The following is a 26,069-nucleotide window of genomic DNA, read 5'->3' on the forward strand; positions in this document are numbered from 1 at the left end:
GGTTGGGGGTGATATCTTGACGCTGGGTAGTGTGTATGCTCCACCGCCGCTACAGTGGTCCCTGGTGGAACAACTCTTAACGCTCTGGGGGGATATGCCGAACACTCTCTCCGTGGTGGGATGGGACTGGAATGATGTGATGGAGCTGGGACAAGACAGGTGGAGGAGCGGGGATGCTGTTGAGGCGGCTGGCTCACCTACTAAACTTCACTTCCTTGCTACAGGACTTGATTGGACGGATGTGTGGAGACACATGTATGGCCCTCGTCGGGAATACACCTATTTCTCCACAGTACACAACTCTTTTTCAAGGTTGGATTATATCTTTGTTCCCAGGGGGCTAGCACACAGGGTATTGTCGGCAACTATTCTGCCCAGAGCCTTGTCGGATCACTCGCCCGTTGCTCTCCAATTCTGGATCGGCCCGAGATGGCAGCCAGTTAGGTGGCGAATGTCGGGGTGGCAAATGCAGCAGGAGGAGTACAGGGAGCACTTGACTAAGGAAATAGATAATTACCTAGCGACTAACGTAGGGTCAGTGGAATCTCCAGCGACTCTTTTGGGAAGCATTGAAATGCACGCTGGGGGCATTAATATCTCTTGGTGCGTGGCGGCGCGGAGGGAGCGGCAGCAGGACTTGGTGCGTCGGGAGGCTGACATAGAAGCGCTGGAACGCAGGGGTCGGGTAGAAGACAGCTAGTGCTGGCTCAGCAGCACTACACCGCAATACTGATGGATGAGGCATGCCAGGCTTGGCTTGCTACGCGTAGTAGGGTATATCAATGGGGGGATAAGTCAAGCAAGATGCTCCACCGCCTGTGCCAAGGTACCCTGCACGCCCAGCCGTTGCCTCAGGTCCTTGACCCGGCGGGTTTGCCCATTCTTTTTTTTTTGGAAAACCTTTATTTTCAAATCAGGGTACACAGCTATTTAGCCTTACATCCCGGAGGCTAGGCAGCTTATTATCGGTCAATCGGCTGGCGTACAGTAAGCATATTACCAAATCGGACAAGCTTTATTTTTTTTATTTTTAAAAATTGTGTTTGTGAAATAACTAAGATGAGAAAAAAGGGAAAAGCACCAACCTAGTGCTAGGAAACAAGGCAATTAAACATTGTGTAAAATAGCCCGATCATAGGAAAGGCTAGGCCCAATTGCATAAAAACAATGTGAACAGCATCTATGGCAAGATCATGGAGGGGGGGAGGATACAGGATATAGCAGCTAATAGGACGTATGTTGGAGCCATAGGCTACGGGGACATGTGTTCTTCCAGGGGGGCGGTATCAGGAGGTAAGCAAATATCACCCCTGTACTCGTTCCAGGCCCCCCATATCTTTTGCCACTTCTTAGGTTTACCTCTGGCCACGTACACCGTCTTCTCTCGGAACATGCACGAATCCATGTTGGCTTTCCATTGTACCACCTTTGGGGCTGCAACGGCACCCCACATCTGAGCAATATCTCGTTTCGCAACCATGTTCCCAGGGTGACCCATTGTGTTTGTGCACTATTATAATCAGTAGGACCCCACACATTCAGGAGGCAGCGCCGGGCCTCTGCCACCACATCTACCCCAGTCACCTCGCTCATGATCATATGTACACGCCTCCAGTAGGAGGCGATCATACGGCACTCCCAGATAATATGCAGGAAGGTGGCCAATAGCCTTGGCCATGAGTCCACGAGTCTTGGGGTTGCGGAAATACCACGGGTTAACTGATACCACCCTCTCGGTCGCCACAATGTCGAAGTCAAAGGACACCCAGACCGGAGAGTGGTCTGAGATGCCCCTCGCCATTAGTCGGGCCTCAGAGACTGCCGACGCGTGGGCCGCTAGAGCCAGAACATAGTCGATTCTGGAGAGGCTTCCGTGTGCCCCTGAGTGGAATGAGTATTGACTCTGGGTAGGGTGCATGAGCCGCCAGCAGTCAATAAGTCCCATAGTGTCCAGGAAGTTGAGAAGCCAGGATTGCGAACCTAGGAGATCTCTGGATGGATGTCTGTCTAGGGTCCCCGAACAAACTGCGTTGAAATCCCCTCCTATAATAAGCAGACCCTCTGGGAGACCTAAAATGGCGCTCCCAATGTCCTGAAACGTGTTGTTCTGCAACCCAGGGGGAACGTAAACCGAAACCAGCACCAGGGACCGCCCCTCCCATCTCTCGGAGACGGCGACGTAACGCCCCCTCTCATCGACAACACTAGAGTCAATCTCAAATGGGAGAGACGTGCGCACCATGATCCCCGCCCCCCGGGATCCCGAAGAGAACCCCGAGTGCGCCACCATCTTGAAACCCTTCCTGTTAAGCGCTTTGCACGTGTTCCCCACCAAGTGTGTCTCTTGCAGCAAAATAACGTCTGGCATACATCTTTTAAACAGTTGCAAAACAACACCCCTCTTTATGCGATCCCCCAGCCCATTGACATTCCAACACAATACTTTTAGGTTCCTACCCCCCATTGTCAAATTGCGGGCCTTCGCTGATCCCGGCAGGCGTCATAGTTACAGAACCACAATAATTACAGTTTTTACATTGCCTTGGAGAAGAGGAAGGGAACAAAGGGGGAAAAACATACAACCAACAACCAAACCACCCCCCACCCTGCACCCCTGCATCAGACTAAGTAGCCCCCCCAACCAGCAGTGTGCCTGTCGCCCCAGAAAACTACGCTACAAAAAGACCCTAGAGGAGAATGGAGATCACACAGTCCCCCCGCCACCCTCCAAAAACAAGTAAAGGATATTCAGTATAAAGTGCAGGAATGTGATATCGATTGTCACCAGCAGTCCCAGTGTCCGACAATGTTCCGAAGATAAACTCTACTCCTGTTGCTCAGGGCCTCCCGAGGCGCCCTCCGATTGTTCCTCGCGTTCATCTTGTCTCTGCGGCAAAGTGTCCAACCAGTCGCTCACCACTTCAGGCAAATCAAAGAATAGGGCACGGCCATCATGTTCAATGCGCAGTTTCACGGGGAACATCATTGAGTACTTCATCCCCAGATCTCTGAGTCGCTTCTTCACCCCCGTGAAACTTTGTCGTCGCCGTTGCACCGAACGAGTAAAGTCCGGATAAAAGTTTATGTCCGCATTTTCGAACTTAAGCGGCCCATCTCTCCTGGATGCCTGCAGGATAGCATCCCGATCCCTGAAGTTAAACAGTCTTGCTATGATGGGCCTCGGCTGGGCACTCAATTTAGGGCGTCCCCCTGGCAGTCTATGAGCTCTCTCCACTGAGAAGAAACGGCTGAGGCCCGCCGGGGCCAGATGAGTTTGTATCAGGTCTTCCACGAAGAGATCGGTGGCCGAGTTCTCTGCCCCTTCTGGTACGCCGATGATTCGGACGTTCTGTCGCCTAGCCCGTCCTTCAAAATCATCCAGCCGTCTCGCGAAAAAATCGTTGGCCGATCTCAAGTCTCGGACCTCTGTTTGTAGGTCCGATACATCAGTTGTGAGGTTCGTGGTTTTAATATCCAACGATTTTACCCTATCATTGGTCTTGCCCAGATCGGCTCTAATCAAGTTGACCTCAATCGCCAGGGTGTCGACCTTATGCGTCAGGACCTCATGTTGTTTATGCATCTCCGTTTTGATGCCCGCAATGGCGCCCATGACATCTCGGAGTGTCTGGTCCGACGTGTCTGGCGAATCGTCCCGATTTGAGTTCTTAGGCCTGGTAGCTGCACCCGGCGAGCTCTTCTGTTGGGCATAGCGATCCATATTGTTCGATTGGGAATAAGTAGTTTTCCTACTCCCACGGACCTTCGTCTTGTCTGAATCGCCTCTACCCGCCATGATGGTTTTGGGGACCAACACAATGGATCACCCACCGGGGCCTCACCGGCTCTTCGGTACGACTGTCGGGCAACGCGAACACCAGTTGCTGATCAGCACTGTCTCACTCCGCCACTACGCGTGCTTCGCCGAGCAGATGGAATAGTCACCCTCGCACCACTCCGTTTCCGTGCGATAGTTTCGCCGGCGTCAACCAACTCACGGGTAGTAGCGCGGCCCTGGCACGATTCTTCTGCACGGTGTTACTCCACCTAGGAGTGTCGGATTCGGAATCGGACAACGAGTCCCGCTTCAGCAACCGTTCACACACAATATCCCACAGTCGTGGATCAGGATTCTCATCAGGATTTATGTGGAGGGTCGGAGGGTCTCCGGAGCTCCGAGCTTACGCGGCCATCTTCCTTGCCCGCGAAGCTCCTCCCCGGGTTTGCCCATTCTTGAGCCCCCAGCAATTGCGGAGAGTTTCGCGGCGTATTATGAGGACTTATATGCGCCCAAAGAATGTCTCACAGCGGAGACTATTCTTAAGTTTATAGATGACCTTCCCCCTCGGACCGTCTCGGATGAAGTGTGGGAGCAATTGGATAGACCCCTTTCAGACGATGAGTTGGGTGCGGCCCTTGGGGAACTGAATCCCGGGAAGGCTCTGGGCCCGAATGGCTTCCCTTGTGAATTTTTTTAACGGTTTTTGTGCAGCTGGCCCCTCATTTTCAGCCTGTGGTGGAGGAGGCGCGCAAGAGCGGCTTGCTTCCTCCAGACTGGAGACACGTGGAAGTGGTAGTGTTTCTCAAGCCGGGCAGACCTCCGGAGAGGCATGCGTCATACCGTCCTATATCCCTTCTCAATATAGAAGCCACGGTTCTGGCCAAGGCTTTGGCCAACCGGCTTAAGCCGCATATTACGGACTTGGTCCATCCGGATCAGGCTGGATTCATGCCTCAGAGGGCGACCCGCCATAACATATCGGCCTGGAGGCAGCTTGGGGAGCCGGCAGTCTTATTGCTAGAGGACATGGATAGGGCGTTTTATTCTCTTAGTTGGGTGTACCTGTTCACTTTGCTGCGGCGCCTTAATCTCGGCCCGCGCTTCTTGGCTTAGCTGCAGCTGTTGTATACAGACCTTACAGCGTCGCTGTGGGTGGGGGGGGGCAATTTCTTGCTCCTTTCTGATCCGGCGGGGCACGCGTCACGGCTGCCCCCTCTCCCCATACCTTTTCGCGCTCGCTATGGAGCCACTGGCGGCATAGGTGCGCATTGATGCTCAGCTCCGGGGGTTCAGATGGGCGCCGGGTCTCACTGATAAGATAGCACTCTATGCAAACGATGTCCTGTTTTTTCTTACAGATCTAGATAGGTCGGGACCGAGATTGTTACGCATTCTGCAGATTTTTGGTGAGACCTCTGGGCTTTACATGAATCCGGGCAAGTCCACGCTGTGCGTTCTGGTGGGTGGACCGAGGGTGGGAGACTGGGCCTCAGCCCTTCATCTGGCGCCGGGGGGATGAAATACTTAGGGGTCTATCTATCAGATACACTGGCCGTATCTAGAGACCATAATTTGACCCCGGTGTGGGAGCGTGTACGGGATGATCTGAAGGTGTGGTCCCACATGCCTCTGACGATATATGGTAGGTCGGCCATTTTCAAAATGGTCGATACAGAAAAGGGGGTGGTGATGAACAGAGTGTCTGAATTAAGCAGACCACTCTTACCCAGTCCAAAGATCAGGGCTAGATCCATCACCGTTATTTATCTCACTGCCCCATCCCAGCTCAGAACCTGGCTATATGCAAATTAGTCTGTCCCTGGCCCAGTGCATCATGGGAACAGGGCAGACCAAACTACCAAGCCAATTCTTCACCAGAAAGGAGACAAGCTACCGGGGACCGGTTTCTGGCATTTCAGCCTCTTCGGCCTGGCTTGCTTGAATCCTGATGGAGCAGTGAGAAAGGGACTCATGTCTGAGTATACCCTGCCACACTTATAGTGGCCAAAATCGATACAGAAAAGGGGGTGGTGATGAACAGAGTGTCTGAATTAAGCAGACCACTCTTACCCAGTCCAAAGCTTGTTTCCTTCCCAGTGTAAGAATTGGCTTCTGTAGTTTGGTTTGTCCTGTTCCCATCATGCTCTGGGACAGGAATAGACTAATTTGCATACAGCCAGGTTCTGAAACTGGGATGGTGCAGTGAGCTAAAAAACGGTGTTGGATCTAGCCCTGATCTTTTGACTGGGTGAGAGCTTTCTGCTTAATTCAGAGACTCTGTCCCTCACCACCCCTTTTTGTAAATATTTTTGTCCACCCTAAGCGTGGAAGGGTATTCTCAGATGTGAGACCCTTGCTCATTGCACCATCAGGATTCAAGCAAACCGGGCCGAAGACGGCTGTAATGCCAGAAACCGGTCCCCGGGAGCTTGTTTCCTTCCCAGTGTAAGAATTGGCTTCTGTAGTTTGGTTTGTCCTGTTCCCATCATGCACTGGGACAGGAATAGACTAATTTGCATACAGCCAGGTTCTGAAACTGGGATGGTGCAGTGAGCTAAAAAACGGTGTTGGATCTAGCCCTGATCTTTTGACTGGGTGAGAGCTTTCTGCTTAATTCAGAGACTCTGTCCCTCACCACCCCTTTTTGTAAATATTTTTGTCCACCCTAAGCGTGGAAGGGTATTCTCAGATGTGAGACCCTTGCTCATTGCACCATCAGGATTCAAGCAAACCGGGCCGAAGACGGCTGTAATGCCAGAAACCGGTCCCCGGGAGCTTGTTTCCTTCCCAGTGTAAGAATTGGCTTCTGTAGTTTGGTTTGTCCTGTTCCCATCATGCACTGGGACAGGAATAGACTAATTTGCATACAGCCAGGTTCTGAAACTGGGATGGTGCAGTGAGCTAAAAAAACGGTGTTGGATGTAGCCCTGATCTTTTGACTGGGTGAGAGCTTTCTGCTTAATTCAGAGACTCTGTCCCTCACCACCCCTTTTTGTAAATATTTTTGTCCACCCTAAGCGTGGAAGGGTATTCTCAGATGTGAGACCCTTGCTCATTGCACCATCAGGATTCAAGCAAACCGGGCCGAAGACGGCTGTAATGCCAGAAACCGGTCCCCGGGAGCTTGTTTCCTTCCCAGTGTAAGAATTGGCTTCTGTAGTTTGGTTTGTCCTGTTCCCATCATGCACTGGGACAGGAATAGACTAATTTGCATACAGCCAGGTTCTGAAACTGGGATGGTGCAGTGAGCTAAAAAACGGTGTTGGATCTAGCCCTGATCTTTTGACTGGGTGAGAGCTTTCTGCTTAATTCAGAGACTCTGTCCCTCACCACCCCTTTTTGTAAATATTTTCAAAATGGTAGCGCTTCCCCGTCTTCTCTATCAATTGCAAAATCACCCCTACCAGATTTCGCCCTGCTGGTTCCAGCAGGTCAATTCGGCGCTGGGTGGGTTTCTATGGGAGGGGGGTGCAGTCCGGGTGGCCCTGCGCACCAGTTTTTTATCCACGTATACTGGGGGCCTTGCTACGTCGGATGTCCTCTCCTACTATCAGGCGGCACACTTGCTTGTTCTCAACGAGTGGTGGTACGGTTATAGGGGGGACCCGACTTATGCGGTCGAGCGGCACTTGATGGATAATAAGTCCTTACACACTCTGCTGTATTCCGCACCACTACGAAAGCATCTTCCCTCGGTCAAGCAGGTGGTGTTCCATGTTTGGAGGCGGGCTCAGAGTAGGATGGGGTGGTGAAATGTTCTGACCCGGGAGACTCCTCTTTGGGGAAATGGGCGGTTGCCCCAACTGGCGGCGCTACAGGGCTTCCAGGGTTGAGACTCTGAAGGAATCTCGTCCCTAGGTGACGTGATGACGAGCCTGACACTTAAATCTTTCCAAGATATTCGAGATGAATATGGGATGCCGCGGTCCCAGTTCTTTTTTTATTTGCAGTTTCAACATGCACTGGCACCTAACCTGGAAGGTCTGGAGTCCCTTCCCGACTTTAGTCCAATAGAGGCGAAGGTGTTTATGGGGGAACTACCTGACCGCAAGATTTTTCTCATCTATCAGACGCTGGTCCTTCATTGTTCCACTGACCTGCATAGGCTCAGGATGGCATGGGAAGGGGATGTGGGTGACCTGGAGGAAGAGGACTGGGCGGAGGCACTGGCAAGCCCGCGGGGGGCAGCAATACCTACACGCCTATGACTGGTACAATTCAAATTCTTGCATTGTGCTTATTTCACCAGAGTGCGCTTGTGGAGGGCAGGAATGATTGGTTCCCCTGAGTGTCTCTGCTGTAGGACAGATGAGGGCACACTTATGCACCCAGTCTGGGGTTGCCTTGCGCTGCATCGATTTTGGAGGGGGTGTTCTCCTGCCTGTCGGAGGTGTTAGGATGGGAACTTCCGCACTCGCCGCAATTGGCCTTGCTACATGTGATGGAGGGTATTGGGGGCAATAGGTATAAGCGCCATCTGTTGCTTTTAGGTCTCACGCTGGCGAAGTGGGACATAGCCAGGGCTTGGAAGGCGCCCCGGGCTCCACCATTGGCTGCATGGAGGAATGGGATGGACTTTTGCATGGGGCTCGAACTGCCGATCTTTATTGCCAGGAGATGCCCCCGTAAATATTTTAAGATTTGGAAGAGATGGGCGGACTACCGGGGGCTGGACCTCGATCTGCCGCCGGAGGGGGTCACTCGCCCGGCAAACTGATGGGTGGGTGGAATTTGGGATTTGCAGGGTGTTAGATGGACTCAGTGTGCTGTTCCGGGGAGGTAATCCTTCTTTTGTTGTGGCATGAACGCAATCGGGGGGTGGGCTTGTTCCGTTATGAAAGTCAACGTCATCATTGTTGTTTCATTAATGTGTGCAGCAGTCTCTGGGTTGCGGAGCTTTGAAATGTATGTGAACTGTGACAAATAAAATCTGTTTAAAAAAAAAATATATATATATTGAATTGGAGATGCAAGAAGATAGTGGATAGACGGGAGGAGGAAGTGGGGCTCACAGTAGAGGAATAGGACAAAATAAGGGATACAGGATGTGCTTTCTCCAATATTGAAAAAAATGTGGATGAATGTGAAGGAAGAGAGGCAGGAGAAATAATGGGGTGGAGATAGAAAAGTAAAGAAGGTCTAGGATTGAAAAGAGACTGTGGGGGTTTCCCTCCATTCTAAATGAACCCTCAACCTTAGCATTACCATAACTGAATGGAATTTAGAAAAAATTAAGGGCCTCATTGCGAGGAAAGTCCCTTTCCAACATCCTTTCCATGGCTGTCAAAATGATCGTATTGGCAGTGTGGGCCATAGATTGTTGCACAGGTATAGTTTTCTCTATTAGTATCTAGATCTAATCTGCTCAAACATTTCGTGACGGTTGGACTGTCCCCATTGTAGGGAATTACGCTCCGACGGACGCTCCAACAGGCTCCTTGAGTCTATCGGAGGTGGTAGTCGGTCCAGCTGCGCTCCAACCGACCGTATCATTATGTGGCGGTCAGACCGCAGCCTCTAATGTCTGACAGACTGCCATTGACGGCCTGTCGGTGGCGATCCGCCCAAAATCATAATCGGCGCCTTACTTGTTATTGAGAGTTCATCTTGCCAGAATTTGTCAAGTGTTATTTGAGAATCATAGACACTTTTAATTTACCTTCAATTTGTGACAGTAAGACTAAAGTAACTCTATATTGGATAAATACACTAAATGCCGATAGCCCAGATCGCACTACAAACCACTTTAGAACATAAAACACAATGAAACAGACATTGAAAAGATTGGAAAGTAATCAACTTCAAAATAATTGCAAAAAAAGAAATACACAATGTTTACAAATTTTACAGCGATCTAGTTCCTTTCCAGATTCTATTGAGCAACCTTCTGCATCAGGCTCAATACGTTTCTTTTGTAACATTAGTGTGCCTTTCAGTAAGTCATAGGCAGTCATAGGCTTTAATCACAGGCCAGCTCCACTTCCGTCTGTCTGTCCGCTCTCAGGCCTAAATAGGTGTGGAAAAACGAACTAAACTAAATTCATGAAATTCGAGAACAAATATTTAACCATATAGGAGTGCACACAGTAGTGAATTTTTCTAGTAACTTTTCAAATTCCCTTAACAAAAAAAAATGTTCAACAGTGCAATTCTTAGAAAATAATATTTAAGACATATCAAGGATTAAACAACATCACTACACACAGCAAACAAAATACTTTATCTACCATATCACATTTCTGAAGTAACATACCCCTAAAACGTAACAAATAAATGCTAATTCACAAGAGTAGAGGAAATTGCATAGCCATGATCCACAGAACGGTCGAATCACTACTGAAGGTGAGTGAAGGTTGCATTGGTGTGCGTTCACAGTTTGTCCACCACCTAATCCTATCAGCCTTCAAAAACCAGTGTGATGTAGCTGGGACTCTTCATCAATATAACCACACTTGCATCATCACTTCGCCTCTATCCCTGGCTGTTTCTCTTTAAAGGCATTAGTTGTATTGTTACTGAGCGCAATGATACACTGTTTTTAAGGACCAGCTACAGACAGCTTGCAAGACTTGTCAGCATACAACAGATGCAACATGCATGTTCTATATTCTTAATTCGCATAGCATAGCATAAAGAAAGGAGTTTTGAGTCGTCCATTTTAGGCCCTGGGATTGTTTGGTAGAGCACCCTTCAAGCATTGGCTGAATGGTCTATCTGTCATGTTTTGGATCAGCCAACGGCATTTTACAGATGTTTACATATTTGCTGGTACAGTATTTAGGTGGTGAGAAGACAACAAAGTAGTACCAGAGGACAGGCTCGGTATTACCCACCCTTGACCACGACAGCTCGAGTTTATTTACCTTATAAACAACATATTATCCACAGGTAACACTATCTGGATGGTACTTTACATTCTTTTTTTTAGCATGTATGAGCTGTTATGAGCATGTGCAGTATGGTGACCCTTCTGAGGATTGAAACCAGCAGTATCATTGAGATCACTGTGCCGCACATGCATAGAATAAAGAGCTTTGGCCATACGTGTGTAATGTGTATCAAAAGGAACTCTATGCACGCAGGGATGCTGCCGTGTACAGGCTGAAGTAAGTTTCCAGGTTGAGCTCTGGTGCTTCTTATTGACACTCTGCTCAAGGTTGGTGTGGTGCAGATTTTCTTGATCCATTGCTTGTTATTACTTCTCCATTATTTCATCTGCAAGATTCTCCAAATTGGTATTATTTTTCCTATTGTAATGGGCTCTAACCACCTGGAGTGCAGTCAGCACTTACTGCCTCCAATATTAATAGAGCGGTGAAGCCAGCGATGCACCCAGTTAGACTGCTGATCACTCATCATACAGAAAGGTCTGCCTCTCAGCTGTGTCTCGACTGCGCCATAACCAGCACCACTGGCACACTAGTAAGCCATAGCGAAAGTGCAGACGTGTAATAGGAATGCAAGACCACAATTTAGTAATACATCACGACTCCTCACCCACACTGGTGATGTACCTGAGCATCCTTCCAAGAAGAGGCACTCGGCACTGGCCCGTTGTTAATATTTTACATCTGATGCTAGTCTGCATTTAGTCCATGCAGCTATGCAGTTGCAATCAGTGCCTTCATAATATCACCCTGCAGATTTTACATATAATTTGCGGACCCTGGCTACCCAGCTCAAACTCTCCATTTTCACAGCTGACGCACAAAATGTTACCTCCTTATTGTATATAGTAATCGCTTTCAAAAGCTCACAGAAGCTACTTTATATGTTAAACTGATGTTGTTGGACTTATGGCATGTTCTTGGGGGAGTTCAGAAACCCTGTGCCACTTGGCCATTATCTAAGCCCCCTCCTTAATCACATTAATACAATTTAATTTTTAATAAATATGAAAAACACACCTATTAGTATAATATGGTCTCTTGGAGTCCATCTTTCCAGTATATACAATGGAATGACAGAACAGCAAGTATTATAATTATAGACATCCACCTTATTGTACATGTGGTCAGTTTGGGAGGTTTTTAGTCCCTGAATGTGAAGAGCTGAGTTGTGAACCCAGGTTGTCCACTTAGCCTAATTTAATGCTCACACCCGCAGATGGACTTTTTGTATAACCATTTTTATTCAATCTTGTTTCTTCTGTGGCTTGAGATCTTACTCTTATATGTCTCGGACCCTCTCTTACATACAATTTCGGAATGTAGTGTATCGGTGTAACTTTAAAAGTATATGTGTTGCCTCCAAATTGTGTTGTTAGCAAACCCAAAATAATTAACAGCTGATTTCCAGGAAATGCAGTGAAAAGCATGAATCATAGTTATTTAGAGCAGTTTCCTTTTCTGAAGTGGCTACTTTAAAAAAACGATGATACTACAGTTAGAATTTGAGGAAATCACCACCTGACCTCTAAGCTTTTGGGCAGTAGCCAACAAGATGGTTTAATGAGTTGAGAGCTTCATGTCCGTTCTTTGTGATCTGCGGTTCACAGTAACATGTCCTGGTAGACCTAACTCTGCACGTCACTCTTCCAGGGTTTTTGAATTAGGTGCCATTGAATTGTGTGATGGTAGCACGTGATATTTATTCATTGATGCTAAGAGCGATATAAAAATGTGTTATTATTATCTGCATTGTTTCCTACAGTCTCACTTCATATATTGTGAGCCAGAGTGAAATATTTAAGCATTTATCTATAGCATTGAAGCATTGGCAAAGTAAGTAGGTTGCGCATACAACTGAAATTGCAAACCAGACTTGTTGGTTTTGCCATTGCTTGTTTGTATTCTCAGTGCAAGTAAGTTTCAATCAGGTTCTTAAATATACTTATGATCAGCCTGTTGTTGGGTAACTCTTACTGCACATTCCACAGATATCAATCAAAGGAAACAATAGTACTTTGTTTTGTCCTCTTCAAAAGCTCTTTATTTCTATGTTAGAAGGCTAACTTCAGAGCAGGAGGGGGCCAACAAAAAGGCATCCTGTGTCAGCTGCTAGCTGCTGATAAGAATAGAGCATTGTGGCCCATTGTTTATCTGAGGAAGTTCCTGTTAGGTGTGTGCCTTCGTTCGTTGTTTTTAGACTCGTTCTGAAGCGTGGTTGCAGTGAGGAAAGTTATGCTGCTCTTTAGAAAAATCCAGCTTTGTTGCACTTTGGCAAGTGTTTGTACTCTACAATTCTGTGTGCTAAATAGCGCAGTAGCGCAAAGTTAGAGGCACTTGCCTCATTACAGAAAGACCAACAGCATATACCTTGGGGATCATGACAAGCAATACCCACCAGCCAAAACAGAAAAGCTGGCTGTGCCCAGCAAAGTGCTCTGCTGACAACTAACTCTACGAGTTGGGTACTGGCTGGGTTACCAACTGCCTGTATGAAGCTCATGAGGTCTGTGTCCCAATACCACTGACAGTGTGATACTGTTGAGTTTGAGAGGTTGCGTGCCATGCATGTACTCTACACTGGTTTCACTCCATTTGGAAATGGCATTTTCTTCTGTTGTCCAGTCGACCACTGGATGAACCTGCCAGGAAGTGGTAAAATGATATTCTCTGCCATTTTTACATATTGCCAGAGTGGAACAAAAATTGTATATGTAATCTTTCTTTTATGGGGTATTACTGCATGTAATCTATACTAATATAATAAAGAGCGAGCCCAAACATTTGTGGTGGGTGATCTCAGGTACCACAGCACCAATCACAACACCCAATACAGCGTTGGAAAGGGCAGTTGCAGCAGAAGGACATAGGCTATGCAGACGCCCACCATATACATTTAAAAGGTAAAAGAACCGTGCCAGCAAAGTAGTCCCTTGTGGGAGTGTCTGGGTTGTGCTGTGGGCGTGTGCTGGGGGCGTGACAAACACTGGGGGCATGTGGTACGTTCCGCCCTTCATGCCATGTCTCATATCGTGTGCTGGGGGCGTGTGCGGGGCGCGGGATTACGTGAAAAAAAAGCGAGCGTTGTGCCCAATATTTAATTGTTTTTTCTTCCCAGGTTCTGTACATTCCAGCTCCGGGTGTCCACCCTGCTCCCTTTAAATACCCCTGCACCCCATAATCATAACCCACCCTTACTCCTTAAAATACCCCAACACCCTTAAACACTAACCCATCTTAACCCTATAAATATACCCTGTACCCCAAAACCCAAACCTATCCCTAAACCCTTAAAATACCCCTGTACCCCAAAACCCAAACCTAGCCCTGAACCCTATAAATACCCCTAGCCCTGAACCCTATAAATACCCCTGTACCTCAAAACCCAAACCTACCCCTGTACCCCAAAACCCAAACCCAGCCCTGAACCCTAAAAAGTTGCAGAATAATGGGTGTTTACCTTCCCCCGGTAAGTACATTGGTTGAACGGCGGCCCACATCTCCAGCAACATACTCATATTTTTTCACCACTGATTTGAAAAATGCACAGGTCTCTCTCATTGATGGCCAGCACCGACATACACTTTTAGACACACCTCCCGCCACAAGTTCTAGAATTGCGAACTTTAGAGCTGGGGAGCTACGTTCGAATCTCGGCATCAGCTCAACATCCTGCGATTCCAGGCAAATCGCTTTGTCTCCCCGTGCCTACCACAAATGAATGTGTTCTTCTGTAATGTAAATTGTGCTCATGCCATGTTGTCGAGTTTGCACTATATAATATTGCAAGGAAAAATAAAGTAGGGAAACTCGAGTTCACACACTACTGAACGAGCACTCTTAAGTGCATCAGCAGTGCACTGTGAATCGGAGCATTTCACAGGCCTGTCACAGATAAGAAATGCTATCAAAACGAAATCCTACAAAACAATATACTACTGGCCGGCAGCAATTCATACCCGGACAATGTCGGGACGGGCTGCTAGTGTTTCATAAAAAGGGCATTGGCATCTAAGGGTATGGACATAAACCAAATGAAATTAGATATTTTAAGTCAGTTGCATATTAGAGATAAGGCTTCTGTTGACAAACCATTTGAAACTGAAATGGTGTAATTGCATTTTGTGCCAGGGGTTTGCTTTACCACTGTCCACAGTGCACACTCTTTATGGGATATTCCTTCAATGATTTAATAGAGTGTATTGAACTTTTTTAATTATTTGAGCTTTTTTAAGGAAATGTATGTTATCCTCAGTCTTCTCTCAAACTTCAATTTCTCAAACTATTATCTAAATTTAGTGAATTTCAAAGCATTCCTCTGTGTATTTTGTGCATTATTACAGTTTGTCTGGAGCCATTCATTAGATCCTCCTTGACTAAAATCTATGAAACAAGAAAATATAGGAAACTCCTTTTACTAATATTGCCACTAGCTTTACCAATCATACATATGTTTTTTTTATATATATTCAGAGTTTTTTTTATATAGCACGAACTTGAACCGTAGGTATCAGGAATCAGAGGTCTTTACACGAGCACCACTTGCATTACATAAGCACACATTAATTTTTTGTTAGGCACAGGGAGAGTAAATGATTTGACCTAAATCACAGGATGTTGAGCAGCTTTGTCGAGACTCTAACCCGGTTCCCCAGATTGGAGGCCAACCACCCTAGCCGTTAGCGTTAGACCACATCCTTTCCTATATATTCAGGAACATAACTACACTAAAATACTTTCAATACTCAAGTCAGGCTTCTCTTTAACAATCTTAGAATGCTGTCTAATTAAAGCTCTCACTAATACTTCTGTTTAAGGCTAAGTTAAATTACCCTTGTTAGATCGAGACTTCATTGTCCTGCATTTTCTCCACTCTTTCTTCTTGCCTCATTTTTCAACTGGCCATAGAAAACAGTTACATTCAAGTCTGTTATTTAATCAATGAGGATATGAAGTGTCAAATGTTCTTCCCGTGAGATAACATGTGTTTATAGTCTACTTAACAAGCTAATTATATTATCAGTTTTAAAACCTGAAACCTAATTTTCCTCACTTGATGTCTTTGTCACAAAATGTACTGTACTGGTGCTTTCTGACGCTTTAGTGTTTTTATGATTGGATTAGCGAGGCTTACAGAATGCTAATAAGGTAGACCCTCTTCATATGGTTGTGAGTTTAACCTGCCGTAAGCAAAAGTGGCTTTGAGCACAAACAAATTACAAGGAGAGGTGAGATGGAGTGTAGTGAATCAATAGGCTTGCATTCATTGTACTTTAAGCTTGTAACCCACTAGCCTCTTTTATTAACATTGTGATGCTCGGTATCTTTAAAAAAGCGAAAATGCATTAACAATTGCACATGCACGAGGTAGTGATGTACAATGAAGGAATTTAAGTCAGAAACTAAATATATGCTTTTTGCAGTTTTTATTGTCCATTCACAACTGATCATAAATACGTTACCAGAAACTATCAAATTATGCTTTTTTGTTTTTCAGGCTTTTGAAGACCTCAGCAAGCTGATGGACAAGGTACATTGTACACATTCCTCAGTCTGTAACATATCTTCTTTGATCTACATTTCTGTTTTAGTTTGCTAGAACTCATACAGTCTCAATATTGTTATTCTCCAGGCAAAGGAAATGGTAGAATTGTCCAAATCCATTGCTAACAAGATCAAGGAAAAACAAGGGGACATCACAGAAGATGAGGTAAATGATTGCTGTGTTGATCAGGAAACATGCTTAACATTATTTTAAAATTGCCCTGTTTAGTGTGCATGGCCTTGTGAAGACCTTGCTGAAATCAGACTTTAAGGATTTTAAGAGTACATTTAAAACTCTGACATTCAAATGCTCAGTTTTTTTGCTACTGTGACACAGTGCTACTCTGAGTCTATTTAAAAAAAGAAATATAGGGACCCAAGATTTTCCTCCCTTTTATGTATAAATGTATTTATTTTTTCATATTTTACAGAACCCAAGAATACTTTGTAAATCACACACATTACAGATTTCCAGCCCTACTCCTACTACCATCTACTTACCCTTTTAATATTGTCCACTATTCCAATGCGTTATGGCAGAAATGAGCCTTTGCACCTTTTAATTATTTTCAGCTTTTGGAAAAATATCTATTACGAAGAAATGCTTTTCTCTTTGCCCCTGAACACATAGACAGGCTTGGGGCTGTTTCATAAACACAAATTTCAAACTTTGATCATTGTTACACTAACTTGATGTGTGCAAATAGAATAAGAAAAGGCATTGGAATATTTGGGAGTACTCACATAGCTACCGCTTTGTGATTGTTCACAACATTCTCACTGCCCGCTGCCCATGCTCTTTTCCTCTCTTGTGAGCACCTCTGTTCCCAACCCAAGCGCTGAACCTTCAATGCCTGAGCACCTGAAATGCATGTAGTTTTTTAAAGCCATGTGTTGGATTTGGAGTTGTTAAAAATATATAGCATCTAAGTTACTGACGCAGAAAGTTTGAGAATGAGCCACTCTGTATCTCAGCTTTGTTTCCTTTTGAATTTGATTGGCTCTATCCTCTAGAAGCAAAAAAAGGCTTTAAATTCAAGTTGATAATAAAACATGTATGCTAATGTGAATAATAGGGTGTGGAGGGCTTTGTGTGTGAACTCCTAGGATAGAGGGTGCTTTGTAACAAAGGCATCCGTGTTCTACACTTCAGAGGATCATGCACATTTGAAATGATCCCAACTTTGAGCCATTTGAATTATAAATGTGTTCAGTAGTGGTATTTGTAGTGGGGCTGGAAGTCTATAGTAGTGTTGATCAAAGGTCCCCAGAGGATTTATTATAGGGGAGAAACATTTGTAATGCTCTATAAATGTATTGCATAGGTTACAATGTTCCTTCGGAACTATCGCAAATCTGAATAACTTTGCATGCATTTTACGTTCAAACAGTTCAGTGGAGGATCCAACAGATTTGAGCCCTCTTTTCTGTCCTCCAACCCTCCACTGCCATAAGATAACCTAGACTTTGTTGGCAGTTAATGCAGCCAAGCCATGGTGGCCTGTGATGGGCATCCGCATGGGCGTGATCCTAATGCCATCATGATGTAAAATATTGCCAGGCAGTATTGTGCCATATACCACAAAGCTGTTACATCTGCCAAAGTCAACGGCTTGTGCTGATTTTGGTAGATGATGTCACAAACTTCAATATAGTTCCTTGGATATCCGGTCACAAATCACAAAAAAGTTACTAAAAAATGGCAGCATTTGTTTAGTAAGTTCTGCAGGGTTCGATTCAAGGACACTAAAATCAGCAGTGGGTGAAGCCTGTTGTGATCAACACCACATCGCTGCTGTGCATTTTCCCCTCCTGTGCTGTTTTATGATGAATTCCATTGTTCATGACAAGCTCAGCTCGTCATCAGCACAGCTCCACTGTGCCTCATGACGAGCTGAGCTCGTCATGAGCATGGAAGGGGTTAAAAGTCGGAATAACCTTTTCTTTCCTTTAAATGTTGCCTCTGTGTATGTGCCTTAAACCCTCCTGCATTCAGTTTGGTTTTGTACCACCACCACCTCTTATGGGTGTGAGCTCATACTTCTTCCCCTAACTCTATCGCCTTAACTTTGGTTTTTTTTTTTTTCCAAATTATACATGCTCTAGACCTGTTTTGTGATTTATTTCAGCAGATATTTGAATTCTTTTTTCTAACTGTATTTCCAAACACCTAGTGAGAGGTTGGTCCGAGGGCTACTATGGTCCTCCATCCAAAAGTTATTTCAAGATTTGGCAGTCCTGTAAAGCAAGAGGTGGCTTTATTGATAAATCTGATTGGAGATCAGTCACTTGGCAGACTTTGCACTGGCTCTCAGCCAGAATCATCAAATTGGTTAAGGTCATTTATACCAGAAGCGTGGATCATTTTGGGGTGGGTCGCAATCATTCTCAGAATATTGACAGCAATTAATGGTAGCTTAATCTAGAAGAAGTTAGGACTACAGGTGGGCAATGGTTCTGGAAGAATGTGTGCATACATGGCCCAGATGAGTTTTGGTTAATTCAAGTTTGTCATCTGTTAAAATAGAGCTTAAACTGAAAGGGAATATGACAGCCTGTCACATTTGGGTTTGATGTCTGATTCAAGTTACCTTTTCTACCTTAAAATATAATACAGTTTGTGGTGCGTACTATAGAAGGTTGGAGACAGCTTTCTGTAACTTCTTGGACGAACACATCTATGCTGGTACCTTCTAGTTGTGTTGCAGGGATTCTATTTTAGAAACCGAACTATGCCTGGGATCACAGAATGTCGGTATGTAAGGACTGAGTCCCCATACCACAACAGTACCTATAGGCCCGAACCCTGACTAGCTTATTGTTCTTTGCTTGCCCTTCTAACCTTTGAAGAGTAACAAGTAACTTGGCACCCCAGAACACAGCATTTTAGTCCCCTAAGGGAACCGCAGTAACATGTCGTCCCCTTTTGTTCTCTCACTTGTACTTGTCCATAATTAACAACTGAAAGACATGGGTAAAGTTTACGATATTTTTTTAAACTATTGTGCTCTATCATGAAGCAACTGTGCTGCAATCGGGAAACGTATACAACTTAGTTAAGTGATTAGCATTATCAATAGACTATACACAATGGAAAGCCCTACCATGGCGAATTATGTATTTGCCTAAGCCTAACCACAAATGGTATATCACAGATCTCTTGGGTTAAAGCCGGGCTCCATACCTGGCATTTGCCGTTAGCTGGCCTGCATCTCAGATTCCGCAAGGCTTGCAAGCTTGTTCCATGGTCTTTCCTGTGCAAGAAATGTGCCTCTCTATTTTCAAACAATGCAAGTCTCTGTTTATATGATAACAACTGCTATTCCAGAAAAAAACAGCTGGGTCTCTTTATTATGCCTATGTGTTAGGTGTGTTATTGACCGACCCCAAAGAAAAACATGGCACATTGTTGTTCAACCTTGTACGAAATGTTCAGACCGAATCCCAGCAGACGAGCTCGATAACAAAAAACATGTGTAGCCAATTTATAAAATAATAATGTGGCACAAAAATAAATCTGTAACTTCATACCGTGTGCAAAGCAAAAGCGGCCTACAACCGACAGTTAGGCTAACATAGGGGAGGACTACAGTAGGCCCTATTGGGAACTCATGACAATTGCAAGTATATTAAGCTGCTCTATGATGCCCAGATCATGAACACCACGCCCACCTCCACGTCGCCCAATCCCCTCCCCCTCCTCCCCCCCCCCCCACAATCACCAAACCCTCAACACTATTTCCTTCTCTCTTCAAACATTGTCATGGCTTGAAAATATGAGACGTCCTCAGGCTTCCGCTGCACATAAACTTTTTGGCAACTTGCAAATTACTAAAACTTTAAAAATGCTTTATTGGATTAGGTTTGCTTGAGCACCCTTATCTTGAAAGGATCTAATAAACTCCTTGCATTCCCATTGTCCTTTAGGCATGTCTATATATATATTTGCAAAATTACTAATGTCAAGTTCATTATTAATGGAAAACTTTTTTCTTTTTCACATCCTTGCTCTGAATTCTGTCTCCGACACCATAATCCTGAAATGTATCAACACTGTAAGGAGTCATGCATTATGCTTTGGTGGATTAAACCGAACTCTTTGGGCTCACGTTATAGATAAATTCCCCTCGAAACCTGGAGTAACTTAACCCCTTCACTGCGGCGGCTATTCCGCCGCAGCACTAAGGGGAGGCGGGGCCGCGCTGCAGTCCCGCGCTGGTGACGGAACCGCTCCGACACGGCCCGCGGGTGAGCTGTGCTTGTGACGGAACGGTTCCGTCACGGCCCCGCCCGCTCTTTAGAACGTCAGCGCAGGCGGGGAATTCACGCCACGCAGGCACAGTGAGCGGGCCGTGGCGCAACCGTTCCGTCACCAGCACAGCCCACCCGAGCGAGCATGGGAGGGGTTAAACTTGTAATATTATTTCAGTCATGCATATAGTTGAATTTCCTTCGAGTTTATTCTTAGACATTCCCAGGAAATGCAGATTATTTCACCTGGACCTGCTCTCTAGATCCACTTGCTGTATCTTTAGTTGCTGAATTTGTTTTGTTTTTTGCCACTGAAATCTGTGCCTAGTTTCTAGCCTCTTTCACTTATGAAATGTTCAATTTCTTCTAATTGCCCCCAAAAAGCATTGCAGTTTCTCTCGTTCATTTCCTCTGTTTTTTGATCCAACAATACTCTTCTCCATATGTATGTGAGTTCTGTGTCACTGCATGTATTTCAGACCCTTGCAAAATGTTATAGTTTGTTTTTGTGCATCATAGAAGCCTGCACTTTCAGAGGATGGTCCATGAATTCCCCATCATCTTTTGAGAATTTATGATAATTTATGCCGCAGGTACTTATGAACTGATGGCCATGGATATGCCATTTGCTGCCTTATTCTGTGGATCCAAGCTCTCTGCCATTCCTTGTTTAGTTTAAGTGGCTGCGCCCCCAATGTGTCTGAGTCTGTAGGCCATGTTTCATTAATCTCCACGACATCTGAGACTGTTTCTACCAATTCTTGCTTTTTCCTGAGTACGTGTTGAATGAGTCATCTCTGGTCTCCCACCCTTCTTTACCAGGGTTTCCTGGGCTGCCGTCCTTATCTTTGATCTTGGATCTCCATAGGTTGTCTTGAACTAGGGCTTTCCCGTTTTTTTCAAGCCTTGAGGTAAGCACCTAATGCAGAAGCCTGTGAGAGACTGCGCCATTGGGTAGGAAACAAGATATTTTGCCCCTCTCGCTTTATTGTGTTTTCTATGTGTAGACTGTTTATTGCTTAAACAAGGCCTTAAGAGTCCATTCCATTGTTACTCCTCCTTCACCCCTTGCCTTTCCTATTTCATATTATCTCACTTCTAAGGCTACCTTTTACTCCCTTATTTTCTAGAGTTTTTTCTGCTATCCCTGCTTGACTGTTTTCACATGTAGCCATCAGAATATTAGTATTTGGTGCAGAGCCACCTAGGAAGGGCAAATCGATTTTTGTAAACGTTGAATGCCTAGGCAATAAACTCCATAGTTTAAGAACTGTACCCCCATATTACTCTACCATTTCTTTTGTCTCAAAAAATTGTATATCTCTGCCAAGGGTGGGAGTACTTTTAGCCCTTAAGTGTAGAATATATAGCCTTCCAGATTAACCACAGCCTTTTCTCACTTCCATCTTGGCCTCATAGAGAATATGTTATTGTGCCTCCTGAATCAGTGCATACAATTGAGCATTCTTCAGGGAGACTTCATAGCAGAAATATGTTAATTCAAAATACTTTATGACAGGGCCACTCTTGAATTTCCTTAAGTCTGAGAGGGTGAATACTGGAAAGGATCAAACAGGCTCTAGTGCCACCAAGGATATTCTGATCCTTTACCTTAAGTTAGGCTGTCCGGAAGTCGGTTTAAACCGACTGTACACAAGAGATCCCTACTGGATGAAAATCAGCTGACCCGGTTTAAACCGAGGGCCAGAACAACACCAGGCCCCCTGCCTGGCTCACATAGGGGGAGAGGAGCTATTGTTGTCTGCCGTCTGTCTAACTGGCCACACCCGAGTACTTCATAGGTCTTTATAAAGACCATTTACTTAACGAGGTGGAAGACAGGCTTTATATTTTGCTGCAACATCTCAGTGCAGGACTCTCTGAGGAGGCACGAGGCAATCGGTAATTCCTGCGGTGGCTCGAGCTCGACTTACAGCAACTCAGAGAAGTGAGAGAGAGCGGTGTTGCAATGCAGCCACCGACTGTGTGCGTGTGTGATTAACTAATTCCTTCCTTTTAATTTATTTGTATCTTTCTGTGATGACATTTCCCAACCATTTAGTAATTGGCCCACATTTTTCAATCCATGTCTCATTTAAAACACATGCCTCACACTACTTGCTGACACGATCAGAGCACCTGCCATCATGTTAGCTTCCAGAAATAGGCAGAGTGGAGCTGCAGGTGCTCCAAGATGGGGTGAAAAACAACAAAGCCTCATTATGAAGCAAATGGTCTTTTAAAGACCTGCTAAGTACTCGGGTGCGGGGCTGACACACACTACTGGGGGGTGAGTGTGGGTGGTGGTGTGAAGGGGGGACTGCAGCCCTTTGAGCTCACCTGTTCCCACCCGCCCACTGCATTCTCCCCTGAAGACTTTCCCTAATCACTAGCTTTCACAAAACCCAGACCGGAGTACATGAATAGATTCAGCAAGTGCAGGAGAGGTGAAGCAGAATTCCAGGAACACAAGCGATGAAGCAGAAATCCAGGATAGATGAAGTAGAATTCAAGGAGAGATGAAGGAGAAAAACACAGAAAACCAGAAGCAGGTAACCAGAAGGAAAACATTCACTGGAAGGTGTGCGATGCATAGTATTAAGAAGCAGGAAGTCAGTGGCAACATAATAAAATGTGACAAAATTATGGATTTCGGAGGCGACAGTGATGGCTTAGGAAGAACTAATGACTGTGTCACTTCCTATTGCTTCCTGGAAAGTTGCAATAGGAGCCACCTTGTTAAAGAAGAGTTTTACAGCCCTGTGCTGACAAGGAAATTCAAAAACAGTGTATTAGTGGTCAGAGAACAGTTAGTGTGATGTTTATCACTCAAAGAGTTAGAAGTATGTACAGAGACTGATGAGTGGCTGCCAGAGAGAGCAGTATAGCATGCTGGGAATAACATAGGCAGAGAAACTGCTGCAATCCATGGACCACAGCCGGAGGGAGATCTGTGCGGCTGCATGCCATACCATGATTATAATAAGTAACCTAGTCTTCAAAGTCAACAAATACACATCACCAATGCGAAGAGGCATGAAAGGAAAATACAAAAATGCCAGAACCAAATTAAAATTCTACTGTGGTACGATAAAGGGAGCCGGGGAAACATGCGGGAGACATTTTAAAAACTGATGACAATAGATTTGAAGAACGAGGGATAATCAGGCAAGCAAAGAGGCACAAACTGCCAATAAGGACTCCTTAGAAGTGCCAGGAGTAAGCATTACCTGTCCAAAAAACAATGCAAGCAAAAGGAGAGGAGCGCGCCTTCACAGTTTTTCATTCCTTGTAGCAAACCTGGATGTTTAGTGTGACGCACAATTCCACACTACACAATGTCACCACCACACAGCTCAACACCACCAGACATAATTACACTCTACATAATATCACTCAACATAACATAATTCAACTTCACATAATTACCCTCTACTCGACACCACATAAATACACCCCACATAAAATCACTCTGTCACATAGCAGTAATCCACATAAATACACTCCACACCATGCCACATACTTCCAATCAGCATAATTTCACTCAATGCAACACAGTTCCAAGCCACACAATTCAACTCTAAACATTTACTTTCCACACCACATAATTTGACACCAAGCCACATAATTTAGCTCAACAACACAATCACACATCGCTCCACATACAACCAATCCGCACCACAGTATTACACAACATAGCGCCAGGATGCCCGTAGGGTTGCAGAGCGCTCTACAAATACAATAAAAAAAATAAAAAAAAATAAAAAAAAATCTTGCCACAAAATTCAGCAGCACACCACACAATTAAACTCTGCTACATACCACTCCACAACACAAAATACCATTCAACTTGATTACACTCCATAAAACACAATTCAACTGCACATAATTCCAGTACACTCAATACCACATAATTGTTATCCACACAATTTCACTGCACTCCATGCCGCATAATTCCACCACACAATTCCACTCCACACCGCACAATTGCAAGGCACATAATTCCACACCAGCATGTTAAAAATCGAACATGTTCAAAACAGCATGTATACAGTATGCAACATGGTATGCACTTCCACTGTCACTTTAGTGCTAAAAGAATGATAATAGCTATGACCAAGTGTGTGTTTCTGTGCCTTCCTTTAAGTTTGCGGTTTATTTCTTGAAACAGCTGGGGGTAATTTGAAACAGGTTTCTGACAGCAATAAGCTATCCTCTATATTGTATTGGAGATTATTGAACAACGCAGAAAATGCAATATATACGCAGTCAGCCGTTCCTTTGAAAGACACCAAATGAAGTGCCAAACAGCGTTTCACGCACACAGTACATGTGAGGGCGCTATATCGATGATACAATGCAATGCAACACTCTCTGAGCAGGAGAGGGGTAGCGACTCTGGAACACAGACTGTAACTTCCAACTTGCTGAGTGACCAATTCATGCTTTCATTTAAAACAAGCATTTGTAATGAAATAAGTCTTGCATTTATGTGAGTTTAAGCTATTGACATTGCAAATAACATAGCCTTGTATTTTTGTTTTTGTTTTTAAAACATAAATAAAAGGCTTTGTCATTTACAATGCGAATAGCTTAAACTCGCATAAATGCAAGACCTATTGCATTGCAAATGCTTAATAATTCTGAAACAAAAGGGGATAATGGACGGGAGCGTTTGAGCAAATCAAACACTCATCCCAATCAACTGATCTGGGTTTAATCCATCACCATTCTTTAGCTCACTCAGCCACCCCAGTTCAGACATTGGCATATGCAAATCAGTCTGACCCTGTGCCTCATGGGAACAGTCCAGCCCGAACTGCCAAGCCATGTCTTCCCTGGACCAGAAACAAGCATCCTGGGACCGGTTTCGGATTCATAATCCTCATCAGCCAGGCTATCTTGAATCCAGTGGCCAAGTGAGCAAGGGACTCACGTCTGAGCATACCCTGCCAACTTAGGGCGAACAAAGCGAAACAAAAGGGGATGATGGACGGAGCGTTTGAGCAAATCAAACACTCACCCCCAGTCAACTGATCTGGGTTTATTCCATCACCATTCTTTAGCTCACTCAGCCACCCCAGTTCAGACATGGCCATATGCAAATCAGTCTGACCCTGTGCCTCATAGGAACAGTCCAGCCCGAACTGCCAAGCCATGTCTTCCCTGGACCGGAAACAAGCATCCTGGGACCGGTTTCGGATTCATAATCCTCATCAGCCAGGCTATCTTGAATCCAGTGGCCAAGTGAGCAAGGGACTCACGTCTGAGCATAACCTGCCAACTTAGGGCGAACAAAGCGATACAAAAGTGGATGATGGACGGAGCGTTTGAGCAAATCAAACACTCACCCCCAGTCAACTGATCTGGGTTTAATCCATCACCATTCTTCAGCTCACTCAGCCACCCCAGTTCAGACATGGCCATATGCAAATCAGTCTGACCCTGTGCCTCATGGGAACAGTCCAGCCCGAACTGCCAAGCCATGTGTTCCCTTGGCCAGAAACAAGCATCCGGGGACCGGTTTCGGATTCATAATCCTCATCAGCCAGGCTATCTTGAATCCAGTGGCCAAGTGAGCAAGGGACTCACGTCTGAGCATACCC

At 45.2% G+C, this 26,069-nt stretch overlaps 1 protein-coding gene across 1 annotated transcript in view; it reads left to right on the plus strand.

Moving 5' to 3' along the window:
* VPS36 (vacuolar protein sorting 36 homolog) overlaps positions 1 to 26,069 on the plus strand; it is a 262,064-nt gene that overhangs the window by 136,156 nt on the left and 99,839 nt on the right. Inside the window, exons 7-8 of the mRNA XM_086935046.1 lie at positions 16,166 to 16,198; positions 16,301 to 16,378. Of these exons, the coding sequence (XP_086791172.1) occupies positions 16,166 to 16,198; positions 16,301 to 16,378 (111 nt within the window). The remainder of the gene's footprint in view (positions 1 to 16,165; positions 16,199 to 16,300; positions 16,379 to 26,069) is intronic.

This window comes from Lissotriton vulgaris, chromosome 8, assembly GCF_964263255.1.
Source record: "Lissotriton vulgaris chromosome 8, aLisVul1.2, whole genome shotgun sequence".
Lineage (NCBI taxonomy): Eukaryota > Metazoa > Chordata > Amphibia > Caudata > Salamandridae > Lissotriton > Lissotriton vulgaris.